The sequence below is a fragment of the Quercus suber genome, unplaced genomic scaffold, assembly GCF_002906115.3.
Source record: "Quercus suber isolate HL8 unplaced genomic scaffold, Cork oak 2.0 scaffold_242, whole genome shotgun sequence".
NCBI lineage: Eukaryota > Viridiplantae > Streptophyta > Magnoliopsida > Fagales > Fagaceae > Quercus > Quercus suber.
In genome coordinates, this window is record NW_027069699.1 from 977,748 (window position 1) to 1,003,131 (window position 25,384).

General features: G+C 46.4%; 4 protein-coding genes and 1 non-coding gene across 5 annotated transcripts; 1 reads left to right on the forward strand and 4 right to left on the reverse strand.

Annotated features, from left to right (window-relative positions):
* Window positions 1–4,059: 4,059 nt before the first annotated feature.
* On the reverse strand, window positions 4,060–5,601 carry LOC136070562 (uncharacterized). Its single transcript, XM_065780656.1, has one exon. It carries the CDS (start codon window positions 5,599–5,601, stop codon window positions 4,060–4,062), a length of 1,542 nt encoding a protein of 513 aa, XP_065636728.1.
* An 8,825-nt stretch (window positions 5,602–14,426) lies between these two features.
* LOC112033647 (uncharacterized) lies at window positions 14,427–16,421 on the reverse strand. Its single transcript, XM_024066434.1, has 2 exons — window positions 14,932–16,421; window positions 14,427–14,856 (listed from the first exon to the last, which is right to left on the reverse strand). Exons 1-2 carry the CDS (start codon window positions 16,419–16,421, stop codon window positions 14,427–14,429), a joined length of 1,920 nt encoding a protein of 639 aa, XP_023922202.1.
* Window positions 16,422–17,525: 1,104 nt separating this feature from the next.
* Window positions 17,526–17,960, reverse strand: LOC112033658 (uncharacterized). The gene has a single exon (XM_024066445.1). The coding sequence runs from the start codon at window positions 17,958–17,960 to the stop codon at window positions 17,526–17,528; it is 435 nt and encodes a 144-aa protein (XP_023922213.1).
* A 363-nt stretch (window positions 17,961–18,323) lies between these two features.
* On the reverse strand, window positions 18,324–19,172 carry LOC112033669 (uncharacterized). Its single transcript, XM_024066456.1, has one exon. The coding sequence runs from the start codon at window positions 19,170–19,172 to the stop codon at window positions 18,324–18,326; it is 849 nt and encodes a 282-aa protein (XP_023922224.1).
* A 1,448-nt stretch (window positions 19,173–20,620) lies between these two features.
* TRNAV-CAC (transfer RNA valine (anticodon CAC)) lies at window positions 20,621–20,694 on the forward strand. The gene has a single exon. It is a non-coding gene; the product is annotated as a tRNA-Val (tRNA).
* The last annotated feature ends 4,690 nt before the right edge of the window (window positions 20,695–25,384 follow it).

Consider the following 25,384-nt stretch of genomic DNA (forward strand, 5'->3'; position numbering starts at 1 on the left):
AGTAGTTACCATCCATTTAGGATGATCCGTCCACTTATGGATGCTATTACTTGTCCGTCCATTATCTGGACTTAGTAGCTACCATCCTTTTTGGATGATCCGTCCATCATGTGGACAATATTACTGGTTCGTCCACTATCTAGACTTAAGGTTTTCATCCTCTTGGGATGATCAGTCCATCATGTGGACAATCTTACTGGTCCGTCCATTATCTAGACTTTAAGGTTTTCATCCTCTTGGGATGATCTGTCCATCATGTGGACAATCTTAGTGGTTCATCCATTATCTGGACTTTAAGGTTTTCATCTTCTTGGGATGATCCCTCCATCATGTGGACAATATTACTGGTCTGTCCATTTAGGATGATCCGTCCACTTATGGGCGCTATTACTTGTCCGTCCATTATCTGGACTTAGTAGCTACCATCCTTTTTGGATGATTCGTCCATCATGTGGACAATATTACTGGTCCGTCCACTATCTGGACTTAAGGTTTTCATCCTCTTGGGATGATCCATCCATCATGTGGACAATCTTACTGGTCCGTCCATTATCTGGACTTTAAGGTTTTCATCCTCTTGGGATGATCTGTCCATCATGTGGACAATCTTACTGGTCCATCCATTATCTGGACTTTAAGGTTTTCATCCTCTTGGGATGATCCGTCCATCATGTGGACAATCTTTTTAACCGTCTGATATTGAATTAACTAGATTAAGCAGGAAAATTTTAGTAGAGTCTGAAAGAAATCTTTATAGGAAAAGTGCCTACCCCCTTGGGCTTTAAAAAAGCACTAGTAGAGAGATTTGTTCAAAGTAAAGGTAAAGAAAAATAAATGGAAATAGCTGTTCAAAGCCAAACTACTGAAAACTTTAGAAATAAACTAGAAAGTTGGGGGGGTTGATGCCCTTTTATGTCGTCTTTATTAGTAGTATCTCCGTAGGTGCTCTGTGTTCCACGGGTGTTGCAATTTTCGTCCGTCCATGGTTTCGAGGTGGTAGGCCCCCTTCCTCTGCCAAGACGAGATTTTGTAAGGTCCTTCCCAGTTTGGGCTAAGTTTTCCTTGTAAAGGATCTTTAGCCGCTCCCATTACCTTCCGTAGCACAAGGTCCCCGATCTAAAAGTCTCTGTGTCTGACTTTGGAGTTGAAGTATTTTGCCATAAGGTTTTGGTATCGGGCCATCCTTTGTTCAGCTGTAGCCCAGACTTCGTCGACTAGGTCTAGCTGTAGCCGCAAAGCCCCTTCGTTCTTGTCCTCATTGTAGCTCTCCACTCAATAACTTGTAAGCCCTATCTCTGCTGGAATGACAGCCTCGCTTCCGTATGCTAGCCTGAATGGTGTTTCTCCCGTGGGTGTTCTTGCCGTTGTACGATATGCCCACAAGATACTTGGTAACTCATCGGGCCAGATGCCTTTTGCCCCCTCGAGCCGGGTCTTGATGATTTTGAGCAGGGACCGATTCGTGACTTCAACTTGCCCATTCGCCTGCGGATGTGCGGGTGATGAGTAGTGATTTCTGATGCCTAATTCTGACCAGAAATCTTGGAATGCCTTGTTGTCAAACTGTTTCCCGTTATCGGAGATGAGTACCCTTGGTATCCCAAATCTACATATGATATTTCTCCATACGAAACTCCTGATGTTTTTCTCCGTGATAGTCGCCAGAGCTTCCGCCTCTACCCACTTAGTGAAGTAGTCGATCCCTACCACTAGAAATTTTAGCTGTCGCGCAGCCGTCAGGAGAGGGCCCATGATGTCTAGCCCCCATTGGGCGAACGGCTAAGGGGCCGTCATGGGTGTCAGTTCTTCGGTTGGTTGCCTAATTAGGTTACCGAACCTTTGACATTTGTCGCAAGTCTTGACGTAGGCTTGTGCGTCCTTCTGCATTGTAGGCCAATAGTATCCTGCTTGGATCAGTTTGTGTACAAAAGACCGCGTCCTCGAATGTTTTCCGCAGATACCCTCATGGACCTCTCTCATTACATAGTCTGCTTCCTCGTGGCCCAAACACCTTATGTATGGTCATGAGAATCCCCTCTTGTATAAGACATCATTGATTATTATGAATCGCGAAGCCCGGACTTTCAGTTTTCTTGCTGCGTCTTTGTTGTCTGGGAGCGTGCCTTCCTTCAGGTAGGCTGTTAGTGGCGTAGTCCAATTGTATTCTGGGTTTACTTCCTGCACTTCTGCCCTACTGTTAATGATTGAGGAATTCTGGATGAACAACAATACCTGATCGGGGGCCATCATTACCTATGCGGAGGCGGCTTTCACGAGTCGGTTAGCACATTCATTCTCCTCCCTTGGGATTTGGATGAATGTGACCTGGAGGGTGTCAATCCGTCTCCTGACCTCTTCCAAGTATTTCTTCATCTTTTCCCCCCTATACTCATAGGCGCCGCTAATCTGACTGACTATTATCTGCAAATCGCAATGTACAACCATAGCCTCAGCGCCTGCTGCTTTTGCCAGGTCTAATCCTGCCACCAATGCCTCATATTCGGCCTCATTATTTGTTGTCGGGAAGTCCAGCCGAATCATACACTCGATTTTATCTCCGTCAGGGGTCTGAATTACTACCCCGGTGCCTCCAACTTGCCTGTTTGATGATCCATCCGTGTGGATGTTCCATTGTCTGAGGGCTTGTGGCTCCTGCTACTCCGTTTGCGTGTATTCGGTGATGAAGTCCACCACTGCTTGGCCCTTTATTGCGGTTCGCGGTCGCTACTGTATGTCAAATTTGCTCAGCTCTATCGCCCATAGGGCCATTCGTCCGGCTGCTTCGAGGCTGCTCATTGCTCTTTTTAGGAGTTGATTTGTCAGGAAGATGATGCTGTGGGCTTGGAAGTACGGTTTCAGTTTTCGGGCTGCGGTTATCAGTGCGAAGGCGAGCTTTTCCATGTGGGGGTACCTTTCTTCAACCCCCCGGAACCCCCTGCTTATGAAATAGACGGGTCGCTGAGTTCCTTCCTCTTCTCTTACTAGGGCCGCGCTTACTGCCACCTGCAAAGCTGCTAGGTATAAGTAAAGGTCTTCTCCTGGCTTGGACGGGCTGAGCAAGGGTGGTGAGGCGAGGTATTTCTTCAGATCTTCAAATGCCTTTTGGCACTCATCCGTCCACTCGAATGATTTCTTTAGGACACGGAAGAACGGTAGACACCTGTCCGTTGCTTTTGAGACGAACCTGTTCAAAGCAGCAATTTTGCCGTTCAAGCTCTGTACGTCCTTTGCTATCCTTGGCGGTTCCAGCTCCATGATGGCCCGTATCTTCTCTGGATTGACCTCTATTCCTCTTTGGGACACCATAAAACTTAAGAATTTTCTCGTTGTTACTCCGAATATGCACTTGCCTGGATTCAGTTTCATGTTGTATGACCGTAGGGTATCGAATGTCTCCTGGAGGTCGCTTAGGTGATCTTTTTCGAGTGGGCTCTTGACCAGCATGTCGTTGACGTAGACCTGTACGTTCCTCCCTATCTGGTGTGCGAACATTTTGTCCATTAACCTTTGGTACGTTGCCCCAGCATTCTTGAGTCCGAATGGCATCACCTTATAGCAAAAGAGGCATTGGCTGGTCACAAAGAACGTTTTCTCCTGATCAGATTCCTCCATCTTGATCTGATTATAACCTGAGAAGGCATCCATAAAACTTAGGAGCTGGTGTCTAGCCGTGGAGTCGACCAGCGCATCTATCTGCGGGAGGAGGTAGCTGTCCTTTGGGCACGCTTTGTTAAGGTCTGTGAAGTCGACACACATTCACCACTTTCCACTAGCCTTCTTGACCATGACCACGTTCGCCAACCACTCCGGGTAATATACTTCCCTAATGAAACCCGCCTCAAGTAGTTTTCCGACCTCTTGCGCTATTGCTCTGTCCCGTACAAGAGCAAACATTCGCTTTTTCTGCCGGACGGGTGGGGTTGAAGGGTTCACGTTCAGCTTGTGTACTATGACAGAGGGATCGATCCCGGGCATGTCTTCGTTGTTCCATGTGAAAACGTCTTGGTTCCTCTTGAGGAATGTTATGAGGGCCTGGCGCATAGGCTGGCAGGCCAATGTTCATATTCTGGTCGTCTGCTCTGGTTTGGATTCGTTGAGCGTTATCTCCTCCAGCTCTTCGACCGGTTCTGCGACCGTCCGCTGCTCTTCTATACACATTGTCTGATGATGATATTCCATTTCTAGCGTGGCAATGTAGCATTCTCGGGCGGCTGCTTGATTCCCTCGTAATTTCCCAATCCTATAGTCTGTTGGAAACTTGATCATTAGGTGGTATGTTGATGTTGCTGCTTTCCATGAGTTAAGTGTAGGTCGTCCAAGAATACCATTGTAAGCGGAGGAGCAGTTCACCACGAGGAACATTACATTCCTAGTGAGTTCTTGCGGGTAATCACCCACCGTTACAGGGATTGTGATGGAGCCTATTGGGAATACCCTTGTCCCTCCGAAACCGACAAGTGGAGCACTCGCCGGCATCAATCGTGCTCTGTCTATCCCCATTTGCTGGACTGCTGGATAGTATAGAATATCTGCTGAGCTGCCGTTGTCGATTAGTACTCGGTGGACGTTGTAGTCCCCCACACGTATGCTGACGACTAGCGCATCGTCATGCAGATGATGGAGTCTCCTTGCGTCTTCTTCGGTGAATCCAATGATAGGGCTCTCCACCCGTGTGGTATTAGGCCTAGAGCCTATTAGATGGACGTTCAGGACCGATCTGAGGTACGTTTTTCGAGCTTTTTTGGAAGAACCGGTGGCCGCAGTCCTTCCCACTATCATCCTTATGTCTCTGATGGGGGGTCTAGGACGCTCGTTATCCTGTCGGGGGGCCAGCTCTTGGCGATTGTGATCCGCTTTCTCTTTGTTGACAAACTTCTGCAACTTCCCTTGTCTAATGAGGGCTTCAATCTGCTGCTTCAGGTCGTAGCAATCGGCTGTGTCGTGGCCATGATCTCGGTGGAAGCGACAATATTTGTCTCGCGACCGTTGGCTTGGGTCGCTCTTTAGTTTTCCCAGGAATGTCAGTGTCTCCTCGTCTTTGATTTGCATCAAAACTTGGTCAATCGGGGTGTTCAGAAGAGTGAAACTTGTGAACCTTCCGCCCGAGGGCTTAGGGCGCCTTTCGTCCCTTCTATCTCTTGTCCTTGGTCTTTTCTGCCCTTGATCCTGACGTACGTCCACCTGGCGTTCCCTTTTCCTGGGCCTTTCCTCTCGTGTAAGTAGCGCGTCTTCCGCGTTCATGTACTTGGTGGCCCTGTAGAGTACCTCTGACATGGTTTTGGGGTCGTTTTTGTATAGTGAAAACAAAAACTTGCCCTTTCGCAACCCGTTCGTGAAAGCCGCCACCAGTATTTTGTCGTCGGCTTCATCGATCGAGAGCGCTTCCTTATTGAAGCGGGTTATGTAGGATCTTAGTGTCTCGTCTTCTCTCTGCCTGATACTCATTAAGCATGCCGTGGACTTCTTGTACCTGTGTCCCCTTATAAAGTGCGAGGTGAACTGAGCACTTAATTCTTTGAAAGTGTTGATGGAGTTCGGTGTCAGCCGACTGAACCAAATCCTCGTGGGACCCTTCAGTGTGGTTGGGAAGGCCCTACACATGATTTCGTCCGGTACCCCTTGTAGATGCATCAAGGTCTTGAATGTCTCCAGGTGGTCTAGGGGATCCTTGACCCCATCATAGCTCTCTATTTATGGCATCCGGAACTTATGTGGTAGGGGGAAGGAATTGACGGGGCCGGTGAATGGAGAGTCAGTCCGGTTCACTAGGTCGTCCAGGTCGTTGGACACTCGTCCCTTTAAGGCGTTCATCATGACTTCCATCTGTTCTTTCATCGTCTGCATCTCTGCGAGCATAGGCGGAGGAGTCGCATCCATGAGGGATGGGAGGCTCGTGTTCTGTCGTTCTGGCTTGCTTGGGGCGTTGCTCCCTTTAGGCCCTTCTCGGTCTCTTTGCATGGCACTGGTACCTTCCTGATCCTCCCTCCGGTTGTGGGGTGCCGTGTTTCTTTGACGCGGCTGTTCTTCTAGGTCATGATTTTGTTTGGTGAGACGCTCCACAGCCACAGTGAGGGTCCAAACCTGTCTTTCGAGTGCGGTCGTGGGTAGTTCCTCTCCTTGGATGTCGTTGGTTGTTGTCATCGAGCGAGTGAGCACCATGCAACCTTTCTGTCTCAGGGATGAAGCAACGTCTTACTACTTTCTTCTCACGTTCCCACAGACGGCGCCAACTGATGAAGCTGAGAAATTCACCAGTGAGTCACACAATGCCTTCACGCTCGTATGTTAACCTACACAAGACAAAGGAGAAAACCTATCAAAGGGCACCGGTGTGGTGCCAGCCAAATACCCTCCGAAGGTCAAGTCAGAAAGTATTCTCACAACTCTAGAGTGGTAGAGAGGGTAAAATAATGCGTACCTCTATTGATGAGAGTATTGGGGCTTTTATAGTAGTCGAAAGTTTTTCCTCTTAAACTTGGCATCCAAGTCTTTTCCTTGTAGGAGTCCTCCTTTTTAGAGTCCAAAACGTGGTGGACAGATCTTTTCCTTATAGGGAAGATCTTTACCAAATATATGAAATTTCTAGAGTCCAAGTAGCGCAAGGACTCTGTTTAGGGCCTTACGAGAATGGGCCAAAATATTCCCACTAAGGGGTCCAACAGGCCCATGGCCAACCAGCCCATCTTTCTTCACTCCGTCCGTATCAAGTCTGTCCACATGAGATCTGTCCACTTAAGGCCCTGTGCAAATGACAGGCTCGTCTATCCTTACGTCCGCGAACTGTAGCCGGCCCGTACAATCACAATAGGCATCCTAGCGTGTATTTTCTCCCTTTCAATTATCTATCTCTCTCTCTCTCTCTCTGACTAATATATATACAACGAGAAAGAGAAAGGAAAAAATTGAAGAAAAAACAGAAAAATAATTGTCCGTTGAGGAAGGATTGGATGGCTAAGATGTTAGAGAGAGGGCTAAGATGTTAGAGAGAGAAGGAGAGGGTCTGATTCTTCATGGTTATTCACACTTCACAGTACTGCCATACTATCCTATGCTGTGCAGTTAGTTGACACGCGTAATGGTGGCACACTTCTACCATTCACTTGTGTAATTTCAGGTCTCTCTAGCAAAAACGGAAAGAAAGAGGGCACGAGAAATTTTCGGAGAGCTATCGTGACGTGTTATTCCTAACGGTTTGGAATTGTATCCTGTTACTGTGTAGCGAATTCTGTTATTTACGTACCCTGAAGATCTTTGGCTTTATATTAACATCCACATCGTTTCTTTTATTCACATCAAATTCGATTAAAAACTAACTCTCCTATTCTCTCTTCTCTGTGCTCTAATCACAATGCCTTTTTCTTTCTCTTCGTTTTTTCGTGAATTCACCAGAAATGCTTTCCCAGTTGAGCTTGTCTTGATCTATATGCTAGCCATTTTCATCCCTCTGGCTTTAGGATACTTATATCAATTCCTGATTAACAAATGCCAAAATATTTCATCTTCACCTGTCCATTCTACAACCGCACGGACTGACGACCGTCGTACTCAGACTGGCGGTGCACCATATGTTGATAATGCACAGCAGTCTTCGTCTGCAACAAATCCAGAAAGTTCGTCTGTTCAACCACCACAGTCCGAAACTGCGATACCTCCACTTCATTCACCGCTACCATCTAAAGATATGCATGCATCGACTAGCCATGCACAGTCTTCAATTGAACTGACGCCAACATCGGAAGACCACCGCGAGCCTGTTGAGCGATTTTATTCATCCCGAGAGTATTTTTTTTTTAATCTTGAATTTTATGATTTTTTAATGTCAAAAAGATTTATTAAAAAAAAAAAAAACTATTTAATTCTGCGTGCTTACGATTTTTTATCTTTTATTTCCTTGGTTAGCTTTATCGGTAGATTTGTTGACGATTATGATAGTGGTGAAATGGGAAATTCCTCGACTGAGAATGCACAGTCTGCGACCACCGGCGAGCACATTCAACTTGAGCGATTTCTATCTGCGCGCGAGTATATTTTATTATTTTCTGAATTTTTTTTTATTTTTTTAATGATTAAAAATTAAAAAAAAAAAAAAAACGATATCATATATCAATGATAGTAACTCCCATGTTAACATGACATGTAGAATACGGCTTCTGAAAATTTAACCAAAAAAAAAAAAGGTTTCATCTAACTCTCTCAATTTTCTACTTATAAACAGTTTTAATACATAAGGTCAGTTTGGATACTGCTTATTTTGCTGAAAATTGAAAATTGAAAATACTGTAGCAAAATAATTTTTAAATGTGTGAATAGTGTCATAAAATCCATTTTTAATGAAAGTTTTGTTGAAAAAAGATGTTTGTGAATTCTATAAATAGTGCACGAGACCCATTGAAACTCTCACCACAGCCACAAAACGCTCAAAAAAGAAAAAGAAAAAAGAAGGGAAACACAGTTGCAGACTCATCCCTTTTCATCAGTACCCAAATGGGTACATAGTAGTTTATTCACCCTAATGTTTATAATTAAAGCACTATAAAGATATGGCATTGAAGACATGCATGGCTTGGAAGACATGGTTAGCTTTGCTTTCATAACCAACAATGGAGATCCAATATCTTATAGAGATGTTACAAGTAGTAAAGGCAATGATAAACATCTTGTAGCAATATAAAAAAAATGGAGTCACTACAAAAAAAAAAAGACTTATGAATTAGTAATTTGATAGTTGAGGCCTTAAACTCTATATGTCTTATTTAAAAAAACTAAAAAAAATGGTAATTGAATTACAGGCTATTGACAAAAATAGCATTATCATTTATGAAATGAAAGTTTTAAGGGTGACGAGAAAGTGAGCAAGCTCATGGCAATAAGGATGAAGCCGCCTGCTTAATAATCTAGCACCGTACAAAACATAACATGTATATTTTCAATGAAAACAAGGCCGTAGGAGAAATATAGAGTTAATAACCTGCCTCCCCGGAGATAACAAAATCAAAACATTGGGGGCCAGTCTTAACACTAAAATAACCATAGAATGAACTGTTAAGAGGTCATCTTGCAAGAACATGGGCAGCTTTATTAGCTTCTTCGCTAACCCAACCGAAAGACACTTAATCAAAATGACTAGCAATTTGATAAGCTTCTTTAACAAAATAAGACAGCCTCCAAGGGGAATGATATGAAGGGGACATCAATGCATCAAAATACGTACACATAAAATTGACCTCATCTCTGAGTTCAAATTCACTGTCAAGTTCCCAGCAAGCTATGTTGTGGAGCTTGTCAAAGAATTAGGATGATGGCTCACATGCAACTAATAATTGTGCAAGAAATCTCTGTTAATAAAGAATATCTAGAAAAAGTACATAGCTAGTGTAACATGCACCAAATTTAAAGTCATAGTCCAGTACAAACTGTTACTTNCAAACTGACCTTATGTATTAAAACTGTTTATAAGTAGAAAATTGAGAGAGTTAGATGAAACCTTTTTTTTTTTGGTTAAATTTTCAGAAGCCGTATTCTACATGTCATGTTAACATGGGAGTTACTATCATTGATATATGATATCGTTTTTTTTTTTTTTTTTTTAAATAAAGTACTTAGCCAATGATTGTAAAATATTTTATTGTCAATAATAGTGGAGCAGATGTTATAAATTAAAATTTTATCACATCTTTAAAAAAAAAAAATTGTTTGTCTACCAAATTTGTCATCATTATAAATAGTGATTTTGGTATAAGAAAACTAAAAGAATTGCAATATAAGAAAAAATAAAAAATAAAGAAGCAAATTATGATTATCAATGATAAGTAAGAGATTAGAGAAGCTTGTAAGAAATCAAGTTTTTATTAAATGCTGTGCTAACTGACCCTCCATGCACTAATTAGTTACTCAGAGTAGCAAGCATCTTGCCAAGCGTGTTAATAAGATTCTTAACTTAATTAGAATATACCGTCTCTTTCTGAAGATTGGAAAAATGAAACTGTACGCGCCCAATACCGAAACCCGTTGGGCTGGGCCTCACTTGGGCTCACAACTTATTTGTATGGTGGGCTTGGATTTCCTACTCTGGGTCGTTCTTCTCGCTGAGACCTAACGTCCTCTCTATTCCTTCCTCGTGGGTCTGGGTCACCTTCTCTCTTTGCTCACTCTCTGAATGCACTCTCCTTACCGCTCATCCCCAAAAACTAATTGCAGAGGAGGTTCCTGCATGTCAGGTAACTCAACCATCTTCACTCCCATCCCCCCTTCTATTCTTAATACTTCCTGTATTTATAGTCCATAGTTAGTGGAGACGTCATAATTACTTGCCAGTAAGTGCAACTGGCGGTCCAGTATTAACGATCGTAAATGGGTGGTTAGGTGTGAGTGGGATGCGGTGAGGGTGGCGTTGGAACTTGGTTCCCACCCTCACGATAATTCTCGGCAGCGGTGCTTCTCCGAGATACTGCCGGGCAGGTAAAGGGCGGGCGTCCCGAGAGTAGCAGATTTATATATGCTCGGGAGACCGTTGCTGAGAAATGATGAAAAGGCAAGGATTGGGCCTGCAACATGCGTGGCCCGGGGGTGGGGCGCCATATAGAGGGAGACCGGCCTTATGGGCTATACTCCCAGGCCTGGGTCCAAAGCTTGATATAAGAAAAGGTGCAGGGGCCCGTACATTAGCCCCCCCTTGATTCGCTCCCCATTCACGGGGGTGAATCAAGGATCATATGGGGTGAATACTCGTCTGGGAGGTCGAAGGGTCAGCGCCCGGACGTTGTCGGGCACATTAATGCATGTCTCAAAAGGCGCGTTTGGAACTGACTGACGACCTACCCGTCATCAGTGTCTGACGGTTCGTGAACCGAAGCGTCACGCGTGTGGCAGTTGAGGCGACGGCCCACGTGATTTCCCGCCAGGTGGATTATTCAATGCTCCCTACTTTACTCTTACGCCTATAAACAGTTCCTCTAGTTACTGATTTTCATTTTCGCCTTCCTCACTTTACAATATCTTACTCTGCCGAGCATCCCTCCTTCGTGGTTCACCCTTTGGCCCATAACACACTTCCTCCTTAGAGCCTTCAGTAAGTTCCTTTCCCTCTTATTGCTTTTTCTGTTTAGCCAGTTCAGTCTATTCTTTGATAATCATAGCATTTCTTTTCTTGATTTTCTTTGAAAAACACGCTTTGAAAAATGAGTTATTCTCATCTCCTCGCTCCCGGGCATGCTTTGTCTAGATTTAGGGAGGCCTATAACGTTCCTAACGATGTAGACATTGCCTATTGCAATATGGGTGATATTGACATCCAGAGGCGCCGTGGTGAAAACACGGTGTTCTTTCCCTTGATGGCCATTTTAGAGGGTGGGCTTAGGTTCCCGGTTGACCCTCTGATTCTTAGTACCCTTAGATTTTACGGCCTTTGTCCTGACCAACTCCCTCCCAACTTTTACCGGGTAGTGAGTTGTGTGAGTAGGTTGAACCAGTTGTACAGGCTGCAACTAAATCACTATGACATCAATCAGATGTATAGTCTGTGCGGTAATATTCAGTCGGACTATTATCTAAAGACTAGAGATGTAAGGGTACGGCTTATTTCATGCCTACCAGACTCAAACCGAAATTCGGCAAAAGATTTCGTTCAAGTAAGCGGCAATTGGTTTGCCGAGGAGATCCCCTGCGCATTTTTGCCGCACGATGTTAGTCGGTGACGAACCCCCCCCCCCCTTTTTTTTTTTTTTTTTTTTTTTTTTTTTTGCTTTGGTCTCTTTTGGTTTTGGTCCGGTTATGTTGTCACTAACCCTTGTTTCCTCTGTGCAGAGAGCAAAAGATTCAAGCCGGACCTTAGTGTGGTACACGTTCGGGACCTGAATTTCGTGCTCCGATCGGAAATCTTTGTTCACTCGGACGGACAACTCCGAGCGTCACACCTTATTCTCCATGTCAATCCCGTCTACTCAACTTGGCAGCCATACAGCCAAGCTTTACTAGTTGACAGCCCTCTGCTCTCATATATCGACGTCCGGCACGCAAACTTCTTCCCCCCAAAGTTAACTGTTGGCGAAGCACGCGATCTCGGCCCCCGGTTCATTTGTTCAGACAAGAGACAACCCATCCGCGACGAATCAGCCGAGCGCGTATCTGCCGAACGTAGGAGACGTGCCCACGAGCAAATCCAGCGAGAAGCCTCGGTTCAACCCGAGAGAGCCGTAGAGCCCGAGGCACCTATTCGGGAAGGGGAAGGTGCCACCGCAGAGCCAACTGATTCCTCTGAAACTAGATCCGATCAAGGTAACGCCATGGTGGCTAGGAGAAAAATGACAATAGACCGTTTTGTCCCCAGCGCCCGTCCTGCCGCGCAACAGCAGCAAACCCCTGACGAAGTAGCTTCGCCACCCGCCGTCCAGTCCACCCGAGTCTGCAAAAGGCCGCGCACAACTGATCAAACTGAAACGGGCTCGGGTAACGTGCCACCCCGACCCTCGGCCGGTATTGTCATTCGGGAACCAGTAACACAGACCAGGGTAGACCGAGCGTCTACTTCCCGGGTTCCCGCGGCATGGCAACCCATCTTCAAGCTTGATGGCGAGCCTCTTCCGGCGACGGCCAGTGCCCGAGTTTGGGACAAAGGTCATGGGGGCCGTGTGGCGCAGAGCTTGGCGCGCGGCATCCTCTTGCCCGAGGATATGCACACTTTCGCGGAATCGACGGATGAGTCCTTGGGGAGGCGCTTGCAGTGGCACGCCATAGCTGTAATTGTTTCATCTTTATTTACCATTCCCGGTTTCCCTTTTGCTTCTGCGCGTGTACCTTCCATTTTTCCTTACAAGGTGGATGTGTGTTTAGGCTGCGCAAATGTCGTACGTGGTGGACGGGAGGATGAAGGAACTGGCCGAAGATGTTAAGTGGGAGAAAGCTCTGAAGGATGTCGTCGAGGCCATGGCAAAGGAGAAGTCCAAAATTGCCGAGGAAGCGGAGGATAAAATAGCTGCAGCCGTAAAGGCCCGGGCCCTTGCCGAGACGAAGTCTGAGGAGCTGGGGCTGCAACTGGGCGGCACCGAGCTTAAATTGGCGGAGGTTCAGAGCTTGAACACCATGCTGGAAGGTCAGTTGGCCAATTCGAAGGCGACGCTGGAGGCATGCGAAAACAAATGGTATAACGAGGGATTCGCGGACGCCGAGAATTCGGCGGAACCGGTCATTCGTCAGGCCCACAGGCTTGGATACGAGGAGGGTTGGTTCGCCGCTCTTCAGGCCTTGGGGGTTCCCGAGGATTCTCCGTTAAGGGATTGAAGCAAGATCCCGTTTCCGAGCATCCCCCACACCGAGCACCCCGCGCCCCTTGTTATTGATGAGGAAGAGACTTCCAGTATGAGAGAACTGGTGAACGCTATTGACTCTCATGCATTACCGACCGATATGGAGGGGACCAGCCACCCCCATGTTGGGGACAGAACCGGGGAGGAAATCCAGCCGCCAACTCCTCACGCCGAACAACGCTCTCAAGAAGACGCATCCTCAGTTCATGTGGAGGATATCTAAGTTTGAAAGCCTGCCCTTCTTTATTTTACCTTCTTTTGAAAACCTAAATAGATGGATTTGCCTATGTCACCGGGTTGTGGTGATGGGATAATTATTTTGTTTTATTTTATTTTATTATATTTATTTGTGCTGCCGGGTTTTGGCAATGAAACATTATTTCAAGTTTTATGCCTTAATATGAATGTTTAATTGTGTTGCCCTTTCGTATCGACCGAGTAATGAACTCTTGTTGGTTGCCTCTTTATTGTATTGTGCCCAATTGTGATAAGGTTTCCACCTGCTCGGTGATGGGGATCGAACCGAGAGTCGGGTTTCTGTCCTCAGGATAGGAAAGCATAGGTTTCCACCTGCTCGGTGATATGGATCGAACCGAGAGTCAGGTTTCTGTCCTTAGAATAGAAAGTCCTAGGTTTTCACCTGCTCGGTGATATGGATCGAACCGAGAGTCAGGTTTCTGTCCTTAGGATAGGAAGGCATAGGTTTCCACCTGCTCGGTGATATGGATCGAACCGAGAGTCGGTGATATGGATCGAACCGAGAGTCAGGTTTCTGTCCTTAGAATAGAAAGTCCTAGGTTTTCACCTGCTCGGTGATATGGATCGAACCGAGAGTCAGGTTTCTGTCCTTAGGATAGGAAGGCATAGGTTTCCACCTGCTCGGTGATATGGATCGAACCGAGAGTCAGGGTTAGAAAAGTGCAGATCTGTATGAGAAATATCCTTAGCACAACTAACAAAACGTATACAACAGGGTGCGGTGAACTTTGTCTGGCGTACCGCACATTAATGGTAGTACTTCTTTAGATTATGGACGTTCCACGGCCGGGGTAGTTGTCTCTCGTCTAGGTCTTCCAAGAAGTAAGCCCCCGCACCGGCCACTGCAGTGACCCTGTAGGGTCCTTCCTATGTTTGTGCCAGTTTCCCGGCACCTGTGTCCCGCATGCTGCCTACGGCTCTTCTAAGGACCAAATCTCCGGCGATAAACTCCCTCGTTCTCATGCCTCGGTTGTATCTCTGGGCGAGCTTCTGCTGGTATTCCGCAAGCCGTATCGTCGCCATTTCACGGCATTCCTCCATCTTGTCCAAGCACTCTACCATCATTTCGTTGTTTGTGGCTTGATTGAACCGAGCTACATGCGCACTACACAGATTCACCTCGGTAGGGGTGGTGCGGTATGCCCACAAGACTCTTGGAAGTTCCTCGGCCCAGTTTCCCTTCGCGCCCTCCAGCCTTTTCTTCAGCCCGCCCACAATCACCTTATTCACGGCCTCAGCCTGACCGTTGCCCTGTGGGTAAGCAGGGGTCGAGTACCTGTTCTTGATGCCGAGACCGCTGCAAAAGTCTCAGAACGCCCGGCTATCAAACTGTAGCCCGTTGTCCGATATGATAGTGTTCGGCACCCCAAACCTGGTGATGATATTTTTCCATACGAATTTCTTTACTTCCACGTCTCGTATGTTGGCCAAGGCTTCCGCTTCCGCCCACTTGGTGAAATAGTCGACGGCCACCAGAATGAACTTTCGTCCCCTCGTCGCCCGAGGGAATGGGCCGATGATGTCCAGCCCCCATTGCGCAAATGGCCAAGGGCTACTGATCGGGCTCAAGTTGCTTGCAGGCTGGTGGATCAGAGGGGCGTGCTTCTGACATTGTTCACACTTGAGTACATACTCGGCAGCATCCTTCTGCATCTGAGGCCACCAAAACCCCTGAGTCATTGCTCGGTGTGCCAGTGACCGTCCTCCGACATGGCCGCCGCACACCCCAGAGTGGAGTTCCGCCAAGAGCTCGCCCACCTTCTCCGGGCGTAAGCACAAGAGGTACGGCCCTCCGAAGGACCTTCGGTATAAAGTTCGGTCTTCTGCCAACCAATACCGAGGAGCCACCCTGCGGATCTTGATGCCTTCCTTCTCGTCACTCGGCAGTCGGTCGTCAGCCAAAAAGTCAATAATGGGGTCGATCCAGCACGGCGTAGGGGCTGCGATTGCCGTGACACTGATCCCTGTAGTTCCCGAGTCCCTCACCACTCTGACGCTTGGCTCAGAAATGAGCTCCACTTTGATTTGCCGTGGTATCTCTTCAGTCACTGACGACGCCAGCGTGGCGAGGGAGTCAGCATGTCTGTTCTGTGTTCGGGCTATGTGGAAAACTTTCACCGTGTGGAAGCCTGCCATAACTAGCCTCGCTTGTTCTAGGTACGCTTTCATCCGGGGATCTCGGGCTTCAAAACTGCCCTGCACTTGATTAACCACCAGACGCGAATCCGAATATAGCTCAATCTCCCGAGCCCCCAGGCTCGAAGCTGCCCTTAGTCCGGCCAGGAAAGCCTCGTATTCTGCCTCGTTGTTGGATGCCCTGAAACCCAATCTAAACGACCGTTCGAGTCGTATTCCTTCTAGGGTGACTATAACGACCCCTGAGCCGGCACCCATCGAGCTCGAAGCGCCGTCTACGAACACTTTCCATGGGCGGGTTTCCAGCCGGCAAACCATCTCCCCCTTCTCCTTGGGTGAAAATTCGACAATAAAATCCGCAAGGACCTGGCCCTTCACCGAGCTTCGGGGTCGGTACCGTATGTCGAAGGAACCAAGCCTAGTTCCCCATTTGGCTATTCGGCCCGTAAAGTCCGACCTCTTTAATAACGACTGCAATGGGTACTCGGTCAAGACGTGTACCGTGTGTGCTTGAAAGTAGTGCGGCAGCTTCCTGGTGGCGTGTATTAGGGCCAACACGAGCTTCTCCAAGGGCAAATATCTAGTCTCGGCGTCAACCAGTGTCTTGCTGATGTAGTACACGGGTCGCTGGATTCCTCTGTCCCTCAGCAACACAGCACTCACAGCGTGCTCGGACACCGCCAGGTACATGAACAAATCCTCACCTGGCTCTGGCGCGGTAAGCATCGGCGCCCGTGCCAGATAATTCTTCAGCTCCGCAAAGGCTTCGTCGCACTCCTCACTCCACCGAAATCCAGTCCATTTCTTCAGCAGTTGGTAGAATGGTCAGCAGCGGTCCGTGAATTTTGAGATGAACCGATTGAGTGCCGCCAGCATCCCGGTTAAGATTTGCACTTCCTTCGGGTTGCTCGGTGGCTTCAGTCTTTTCACAGCTTCTATCTGGTCGGGGTTGACCTCGATTCCCCGCACACTGATCAGGTACCCCAGGAACTTCCCGGATCTGACGCCAAATGCGCACTTCTCCGCATTAAGGCGCAACTTGTGCTGTCTGAGAACCTCGAAAACCGCCCGAAGGTCCCCCAAATGCCGGGCTTCCTGTTTGCTCTTCACCACCATGTCGTCGATGTACACCTCGACCGTGCGTCCTATCTTGTCTCGGAACATTCTTGTTACCATTCGTTGGTAAGTGGCCCCAGCGTTCTTCAGTCCGAAGGGCATCCTCGTGTAGTGGTAGTTTGCTTCCGGGGAGATGAATGCCGTTTTTTCTTGGTCCTCGGGCGCCAGGGCGATTTGGTGATACCCTTGGAAAGCGTCCAGAAAACTCATCCTAGGGTGCCCACCCATGGCGTCCACCAGCTGATCAATCTTTGGCATAGGAAAAGGGTCTTTTGGGCAGGCTCTGTTCAGATCGGTGAAATCGACGCAGACCCTCCACTTGCCGTTCTTCTTCTTCATTACCACGGTGTTCGCCAACCAATCCGGGAAGAAGATCTCCCGAATCACCCCTGCCTTCTTCAATCTTTGGACTTCCTCTTTTACTGCCTCCGAATGCTCCCAGGCCGACCTCCTCGGCCTTTGCCTTTTTGGGGTGAATGAGGGGTCAACTCCAAGTCTGTGCATGATGAATTCAGGATCAACCCCGGGCACCTCGTATGGGCTCCATGCAAATACGTCCACATTTTGTATTAGGAGCAGCAACATTTCTATCCTTTCCCGGTCCCCCATGCTCTCCCCTATTTGGAAGTACTTGTCTGCGTCTGGCAGCACCCTTACCCTGATCATGCTCTCGGCTCGCGCTACCCCCTTATCCCCTTGCGGGTTCTGTAGTTGCTATAAAGGCTTTTCCGACGACAAACATTCGGGGTTGGCCCGATCCGCCTGGTCGGTTTGTTCCTTCTTCCAATCGACCATGGCGATCAGACATTGCCTGGCCGCCTGCTGATTTCCTTGTACCACCGTGACACCATAATCGGTATGAAACTTGACCTTCATGTGCAGAGTGGACAGGACCGTACCCATTGCATGTATCCATGGCCTCCCAAGAATTGCCGTGTAGGGGGAGTATGAGGCAACTGTGACGAAGCTTACCATTATCTCCTTGCCTTCCATGTTCACGGGCAGACAGATTTGCCCCTCGGGAGTCACCATTTTCCCGTCGAACCCGACCAGGGGAGTTCTGTACTTCGCCAGATCCTCCTTCTTCAACCCGAGCCCCCTGAATAGGTCCGGGTACATAACATCCGCCCCGCTTCCCTGGTCTATCATTATTCTTTTCACCACGAAGCCACCAATCCTTGCCGTGACTATCAATGCGTCGTCGTGTGGCTAAATGGTTCCTTCCAAATCACTGTCATCGAAAGCGATCGGCTCTCGGGTGGGCTTATTCTTCTTTGTAGGGGGCGGCATGCCCGTACTTCCCTCCACAGATGTCATCGTCAACACCCCCTTCGCCTTTGCTGTTGAAACGCCCCTCGGGGCGACGTGAATAACATCAATTACCCCAAGAGGAGGCGGCAGGGGATTCCCTCCGTTTGGAGCGCCAGGCACTGTTCTTCGTTCCCCAGCGTCCGTCACAAATTCCTTGAGGTGCCCTGCCTTAGCCAGCTGCCCAAGATGGTCCTTCAACACTCAACATTGCTCGGTGGTATGTCCCCGGTCTTTATGGTAGGTGCAGTAAAGGTTCTGATTCCTCCGGGTGGGGTCGCCAGCCATCCGGTTCGGCCATCTGAAATACGGCTCGTGTTTGATCTTATCCACAATCTTATGTACGGGCTCCTTGAACGTCACGTTCACCTCCCCCACCGGTGCTACTGGTTCTTGTATCCTTAAATTTCCCCGTGTCCTCTGTTGAAAACCGCCTTGCCGAGGACGATCCGTCACCTGCGCCTTGCCTTTACTTTGCATTTTGTCATCTTCCAGTCGCTTGTACTCCTCAATGCGTCTCATCAACTGCCTCATATCCTCGGGAGGCTTCTTAGTTAATGACTCTCTCAACCCTGACTCCTCCGGTAATCCCATTCTGAAAGTGCTTGCGGCTATCTTCTCGTTCCCTCCGCCAATTTCGTTGTAGAGCTCCCAGTACCGGCCAGCGTAGTCACGGAGGGTTTCCCCTGCCCTCATCTTCATAGACAGCAGTGCGTCCACCGGTTGCTGTTCTCGGCTGCACGTCACGAAACGGGAACCAAACTCCTGTATGAACTCGGAGAAACTATGGATGGAGCCCTTACGCAAACCGTTGAACCACCTCAAAGCTGTGGGTCCTAGGCTTGAGGGAAAAACTTTACACATTAGAGCGTCATTCCGGGTATGGAGAGACATCATCTGGATGTAGTGACTGACGTGCTCCACGGGATCCGTTTTCCTTCCGTATGAATTGAACGGTGGGCTCGCAAATCTGTCCGGCATCGGCGCTCTCTCAATATCTGTTGAGAATGGGGACCGAGCAGCCCTGCGCAGCGCACGGCTCATCGCGTCCATGGCCGCATTCCTCGGCCGCCCCTCTGGGGAGTCTGAGTCCCGATTCCTATACTCCCGTGACCGCGAGCGATGTTGTCTTCGGCGAGATTCCACTGAATAGGAGCGGTCTCGCCGGGGACGGGACTCCCTCGAGTGTGAACGCTCCCTGTGGCGGTGGGATCCTGATTGATTTGACCCCATCCCGCGTCTCTCTTCCTCGGCATCTGGCCTTCCCCTTCGGTCGTCTTGACCCACTCGGCGGCGCTCGTTCCTCGCTTCCAATTCCAGTTCTTCTACTAACCTCCGCAGCCGCACGAGCTCCTCATCCCTGGCGTCGAGCTGCCCGTTCCGGGAAGCATGGGATGCCGTTCTTCCCGTTTGATAGGATCCTTCTCTAAGACCGGATCGCTCTTCTAGTCGCTCGTAAGCCGGATCCTCGCGTCTCTTCTGTCTTCATTCCCGCCAGGTGGATCCCCGGGAAGACCCTGCCGAGCCGCTCTCTGCGTTACCTCCAGACATCCTCCTGTGAACCAGTCTCAGCGGAACCACTGCTTAGTAGGATTTCCCACAAACGGCGCCAATTGTACGCGCCCAATACCGAAACCCGTTGGGCTGGGCCTCACTTGGGCTCACAACTTATTTGTATGGTGGGCTTGGATTTCCTACTCTGGGTCGTTCTTCTCGCTGAGACCTAACGTCCTCTCTATTCCTTCCTCGTGGGTCTGGGTCACCTTCTCTCTTTGCTCACTCTCTGAATGCACTCTCCTTACCGCTCATCCCCAGAAACTGATTGCAGAGGAGGTTCCTGATTGTAAGGTAACTCAACCATCTTCACTCCCATCCCCCCTTCTATTCTTAATACTTCCTGTATTTATAGTCCATAGTTAGTGGAGACGTCATAATTACTTGCCAGTAAGTGCAACTGGCGGTCCAGTATTAACGATCGTAAATGGGTGGTTAGGTGTGAGTGGGATGCGGTGAGGGTGGCGTTGGAACTTGGTTCCCACCCTCACGATAATTCTCGGCAGCGGTGCTTCTCCGAGATACTGCCGGGCAGGTAAAGGGCGGGCGTCCCGAGAGTAGCAGATTTATATATGCTCAGGAGACCGTTGCTGAGAAATGATGAAAAGGCAAGGATTGGGCCTGCAACATGCGTGGCCCGGGGGTGGGGCGCCATATAGAGGGAGACCGGCCTTATGGGCTATACTCCCAGGCCTGGGTCCAAAGCTTGATATAAGAAAAGGTGCGGGGGCCCGTACAGAAACCTACCACTGCAACAGCCATTAGTGAGACTGAAAATGATGAGAATTTCTGTGGTGGAATATGAACCGATTAAAAACACTTAGGCTCCAAGCAATCAAGATATGTTTAAAACAGTCCAGACTCGGTTTGAAGTTTCAAGTGTTGCAATCAAAACTCAAATGTTAATTAATGTAGACTCATAAAACCTTGCAGATTCGTGTCAACACGTCTGGGTGGTGTAGTTGGTTATCACGCTAGTCTCACACACTAGAGGTCCCCGGTTCGAACCCGGGCTCAGACAATATGCATCAGGCTCTCTTTTTATTTTTTAGTTGTTGTCAAAATTTGAAAGATGTACTCTAGTTTAGTTGTTATTTGATATTTCACTACACGCAAGATTAATCATTAACACATCTTTAAATTTGAAAGACAGAATTGTATTAGCTGTCTTTGGGTATGCTTAACCTAATGTCTCAAATATTTAAGGAGCATTTTGCATAAGAAAAATTATAGGCATGCTTTGCTTTGAATTAATCAAATGGGAGTATATATAAGCATATTACTCTTGAAATTATTATTTGCTTTCTTTCACTTACAAAATATTTCTATTGGCGAGTTCAGGCCTACTAACTTACCTAGTGATACTATCCATCTGATGCAAACAAATCATCTATACAACTACACCCAGAAAAAATTTAATGGCTATCATGTAGATGGTCGTCAATCGGTGAGGTAATCCACAACATTGATTTCTGTAATTATGGCATTGTATATCTTACACAAAGAAACCAAAATCAACTATAATTTGTGTGGATATATATATGACCCAGAGTTCTCAGCTTCTTCTACAGCAGAGGACATAAATTAAGGAATTGATGGAATTGGTCTCACTTCCATTGTTACAAGGTCTTGTTCTAATCTGCAGTAGTCTCCTTTTGTACCCCAATTCTGTTTGACATCTATATCGGTTTGGATAGATACTTCAAAGGAAATTATTTATTATGTTCAGCTATTGAATTTTTCTGTTGATTCTCTAAGACATGTTTGTACCAAGAGGCCAATATGCCCAAAGGTTCTCTTATAAAACATACTTGGATTTTGATCAGGTTCCTAAAGAATGTTTCACTTTTAAGGACTGGGGTGTACAGCTGAAGACAAAATTAATATCCATAATACATTAATACATACAGAACAAGAAGGCAAAAATAGATGAACAGGGGTACCCTAACAAGTATAGAAAAGAATGCTTATCGAATTTGATCAAGCCAACAACAATGATTCCAAAGAGTCAAAGACTAAAATTTGACCAAACCACAATAAATACGAGATTCATTGCTTAAAAAAACTTGTGTTAAAGAAGCAAAAACAAAACAAAAATATTTTCAGTTCACGAGGTATATTACAAGAGGAAAAACGAAAAATCGCCCAAAAGTAAAGGAAAGAAAAGATGAATCTAATATGTTTTTTCCTAGCAATATTAAGTCACATATAAAAGATCACGTAAGCCTAAAGTGTATGAAAGAGCAGACTAGTCAATACATCTAATGTGCCGTTTGCAGAACACAAAAATTGAACTTTGAATGGCATGGATCCCAGTAAAGCCCAATGATATCTCCTACCTTCAATTTCCTCCTAGCCACAAAATCCTCGTGCCATTTTATTTGTAGAGAGGGAAAATTTTTGACCTATCACAAGGTGACACATCATATTACTCAGTCCACAAAATATGATTAATTACAAAGTGTCACATATTGTTACTAGGTTTTGCTATCACTAATCAGAAACCAACAAAAATTTGCCAAGTGTCATTGAAATAGGGGCATAAAATGCAAGCAAAAAAAAAAAAATCACGCATCAGCACATGTAAGCAATGACATAAACAACCCTGCACGTATAAGCGATGACATAATTAGTCCAGCACGTGTAGGCGATAACATAAGCAATCCAACGGTGTAAGTGATAATATAAGCAGACCAATCAGGCTATGACATGTGTGACCAATCAAACTCTGTTACGTGTTGCTCACCCACCCCCAAACTCCTATAAATAGAAGCCTTCCTAAGGCATTTAAAGAGAGACCAAGCCATCTAGAGCACAAGCAGCATCGAAGAAGATTCAGAAGTACAAAAACTCTATTGGAATCAAGCCTTGAAGCCTCCAAAAACTTCAAGAATTTCGACCTCAAATGCAAGGAACATTCAAATCAGAATCATCTAAACTACCTGCCTAGATCTCAAAGGTCACTAGAATCAAGCTCAAAAGTCTCCAGAAACCTCAACAAATCACAAATCAGCGAAACTCTACGAATTCAAGCCTCCAAAGCCCCAAAGAACTTCCACCACAAACCTTCTAATACGAAGAACATTCGAAGATGAATCATCCAAATCTTATTCCTAGATCTCAAAGTTCATCGGAATCAAGCTCAAAAGCCTCTAAGAACCTCAACAAGCCATAAATCAACGAAACTCTACGGATTCAAGCCTTCAAAGTATCGAAGAACTTCCACCACAAACCCTCAAAAAGGAAGAACGCACCAAGAACACGCGAAAAACAAAGAATTTCTAACAAGCTCATAGCCAAAAATTCATTGTAATTCTATTTCAAGGGTCTTCAATCCCTGCCTCAACCAAATTAAAGTATATCTTATGTTTAAATCAAAATCACACACCACAATTCCAATCAACAAATCTTTCAAGGAGATCGAATAAGATGATTACTCTTTTGTAATCATAGAGAATTGTACCACATATTCATCAATACAAATTTGCATTTGTGAAACTATTTTGGTTGTTTGATTTATTTCGAACCAAGAAATTTAGTCATCCACACCATTGAAAACATAGCCCTTAGATGAAGGCTACTTCTTGAAAACCAACTCATAATCCGACTTTGAATCTCGATCGAAAACTATTACACTCAATCTATTACCCTCGATCTTCTTAACTGAGTCTGCATTAAAGAATGCCATAATATGGGTGTGGACAAGACTTTGATGAACCAAAAGCCGACTCAAACTACCAATATCACTCTTCGTGAGCATCTTCATGATTTTCCAAGGAGAATGTTACAAACCCATAAGTAGAACTCACCTTTGAAAACCGGCTTGTAAGGGGAGGGTGCCCAAGGGCTTATAAACACATAGTTAAACCCATGGGTAGAACTCACCCTTGAAAACCAGCTTGCAAGAGAAGAATGCCCAAGAGCTTATAAACACATGGTTAAACTTATACTTAATCCATATAGGACACTAAAATTATAACATGTCACCACGCTCCGCAGCCGACGTCCACGACGGCTCAGTCTAACGACACTAGCCCGTTGGTAGCCCTTTCTCTTTTTGGTGGCTCTACTCAACTATTAGTAATTTTAATTTAGCCTCTAGGTCGCCCCTTCAGAGATCCGACCACAAAACCGTAACTCATTTGATCCCATACTCAATGAGCTACACCCGATTAATTGGGGTGATGATTGGCTCTAATACCAAATGTTACAAATTCAAGGGAAAAACTCACCCTTGAAAATTGGCTTGCAAGGGGAGGATGCCCAAGTGCTTATAAAGACATGGTTAAACTTATACTTAATCCATGTGGGACACTAGGATCATAACAGAGAAATAGCCCTTAGCGTCGACATGGACGACATAGCCTCCTCTTCTTGTGTGTTGGAGGCCACTATGGAATTGTGAGAAATGGAAGTAGTAGCATATTCATCTTTTTGCGTGCTTTTTCTCTTATTATTGGAAGAAACCCATGATTTATCAAACAACATCAGTGCTGTCGAAACCTCTTTTTGTTCTTTTTTGGTGTGAAACTCACAAGAAAGCTTTTGGGTGTTTTGGTTTTCAAGGGTTTGTAGCGGATTCGGAGTGATGTCATCGGGTATCATGGCTTCTTCTTCGTTGCACTTGTCGGTGTTGAGAAACCACAGTGTTACGCACCTATGTTGTGGGCTGTGGAGAAATTAGGTTGGGAGTATTGTGGGCCATCCCGAGCCCTCGCCTGTGGCCTAAGTTCAATGGCAGACCATTAGTGATGGGTTGTATGATTGTGGATATATTGTTTTGGCCTCTGCAAAACCTTTTCAATCAATGCAGCTTAAACATGTCAACCTTGGCAAAAAACAAAGCCTACTCTAATCCTAAAACTGAAAATCAATGAATAAGCATACCATATGTATGTGTGTGTGTATATGTATTGTATGGCATACGACCACAGACCCATTTATCTTGGGCCCAGGCCAAAATAGGACCATAAATATTGTCAGGCCCAGGCCCAGTGTCATGACCGACTCATTATTCATAAGCTTGACACGTGAATGCCACCCACGTGTAGAATGGTTGGTAGGTATCCATGTGATGGGTAGAAATGCCTCAGCAGCTTGGGAGTGCCATGGGGAATTGCGCTACCAAGCAATCTTTTGGAGGCTGGCGCCAGTTCCAACGTCCTTGATGTCATTCCCAATTAAGCATATTCCTTGTCAGGAATAATCAATTTGGGCCCCACCCACACAAGCGGAATCAAAGGTAATCATGATTCCCCCACTAACCTTAAGCTATAAATAAGAGAAAGTAAGGAGGTAAAGGGGTTGGATACTAGAGAGAGGAAGAAGAGAGAGAGAGAACACATTTGTAGCTTGAGAGAGCTTAATGAGGGAAAGAGGGAGGCTAGGCTGTGCAAGGCAATTCTTTCTTAAAGCTCGACTGGGAGCTACCCAAAGTAGGAAACCCATTACCCACTATATAAGTAAATTGTGTGCCAAACCCTAGGTCTGGTCTAATAAGGAAGATTTGGGTACGTACATATATATACACACACTAGGATTATTCCCATGCATTGCACAATATTAGCTATAAACTTTTAATATAATTTTACTAAGAAATAATAAATTACAAATCACTTGAATCTAGATTATATAAAGTGCATATAAAGTATTTTGATTCCTAAAAATTCAATACTATCTTTCATATAAATTATATTGATTGTGTTTTGAGT

What these genes read in the sequence shown, in the direction of transcription:
- LOC136070562 (XM_065780656.1), bottom strand. Translation starts at nt 5,601, where the DNA reads ATGTGTAGGGCCTTCCCAACCACACTGAAGGGTCCCACGAGGATTTGG.
- LOC112033647 (XM_024066434.1), bottom strand. Translation starts at nt 16,421, where the DNA reads ATGCTTACCGCGCCAGAGCCAGGTGAGGATTTGTTCATGTACCTGGCG. An exon ending in TGGAAAAATATCATCACCAG is followed by an intron (nt 14,857 to 14,931) that starts GTTTGGGGTGCC and finishes AGACTTTTGCAG; the next exon opens with CGGTCTCGGCATCAAGAACA.
- LOC112033658 (XM_024066445.1), bottom strand. Translation starts at nt 17,960, where the DNA reads ATGATAGACCAGGGAAGCGGGGCGGATGTTATGTACCCGGACCTATTC.
- LOC112033669 (XM_024066456.1), bottom strand. Translation starts at nt 19,172, where the DNA reads ATGGACGCGATGAGCCGTGCGCTGCGCAGGGCTGCTCGGTCCCCATTC.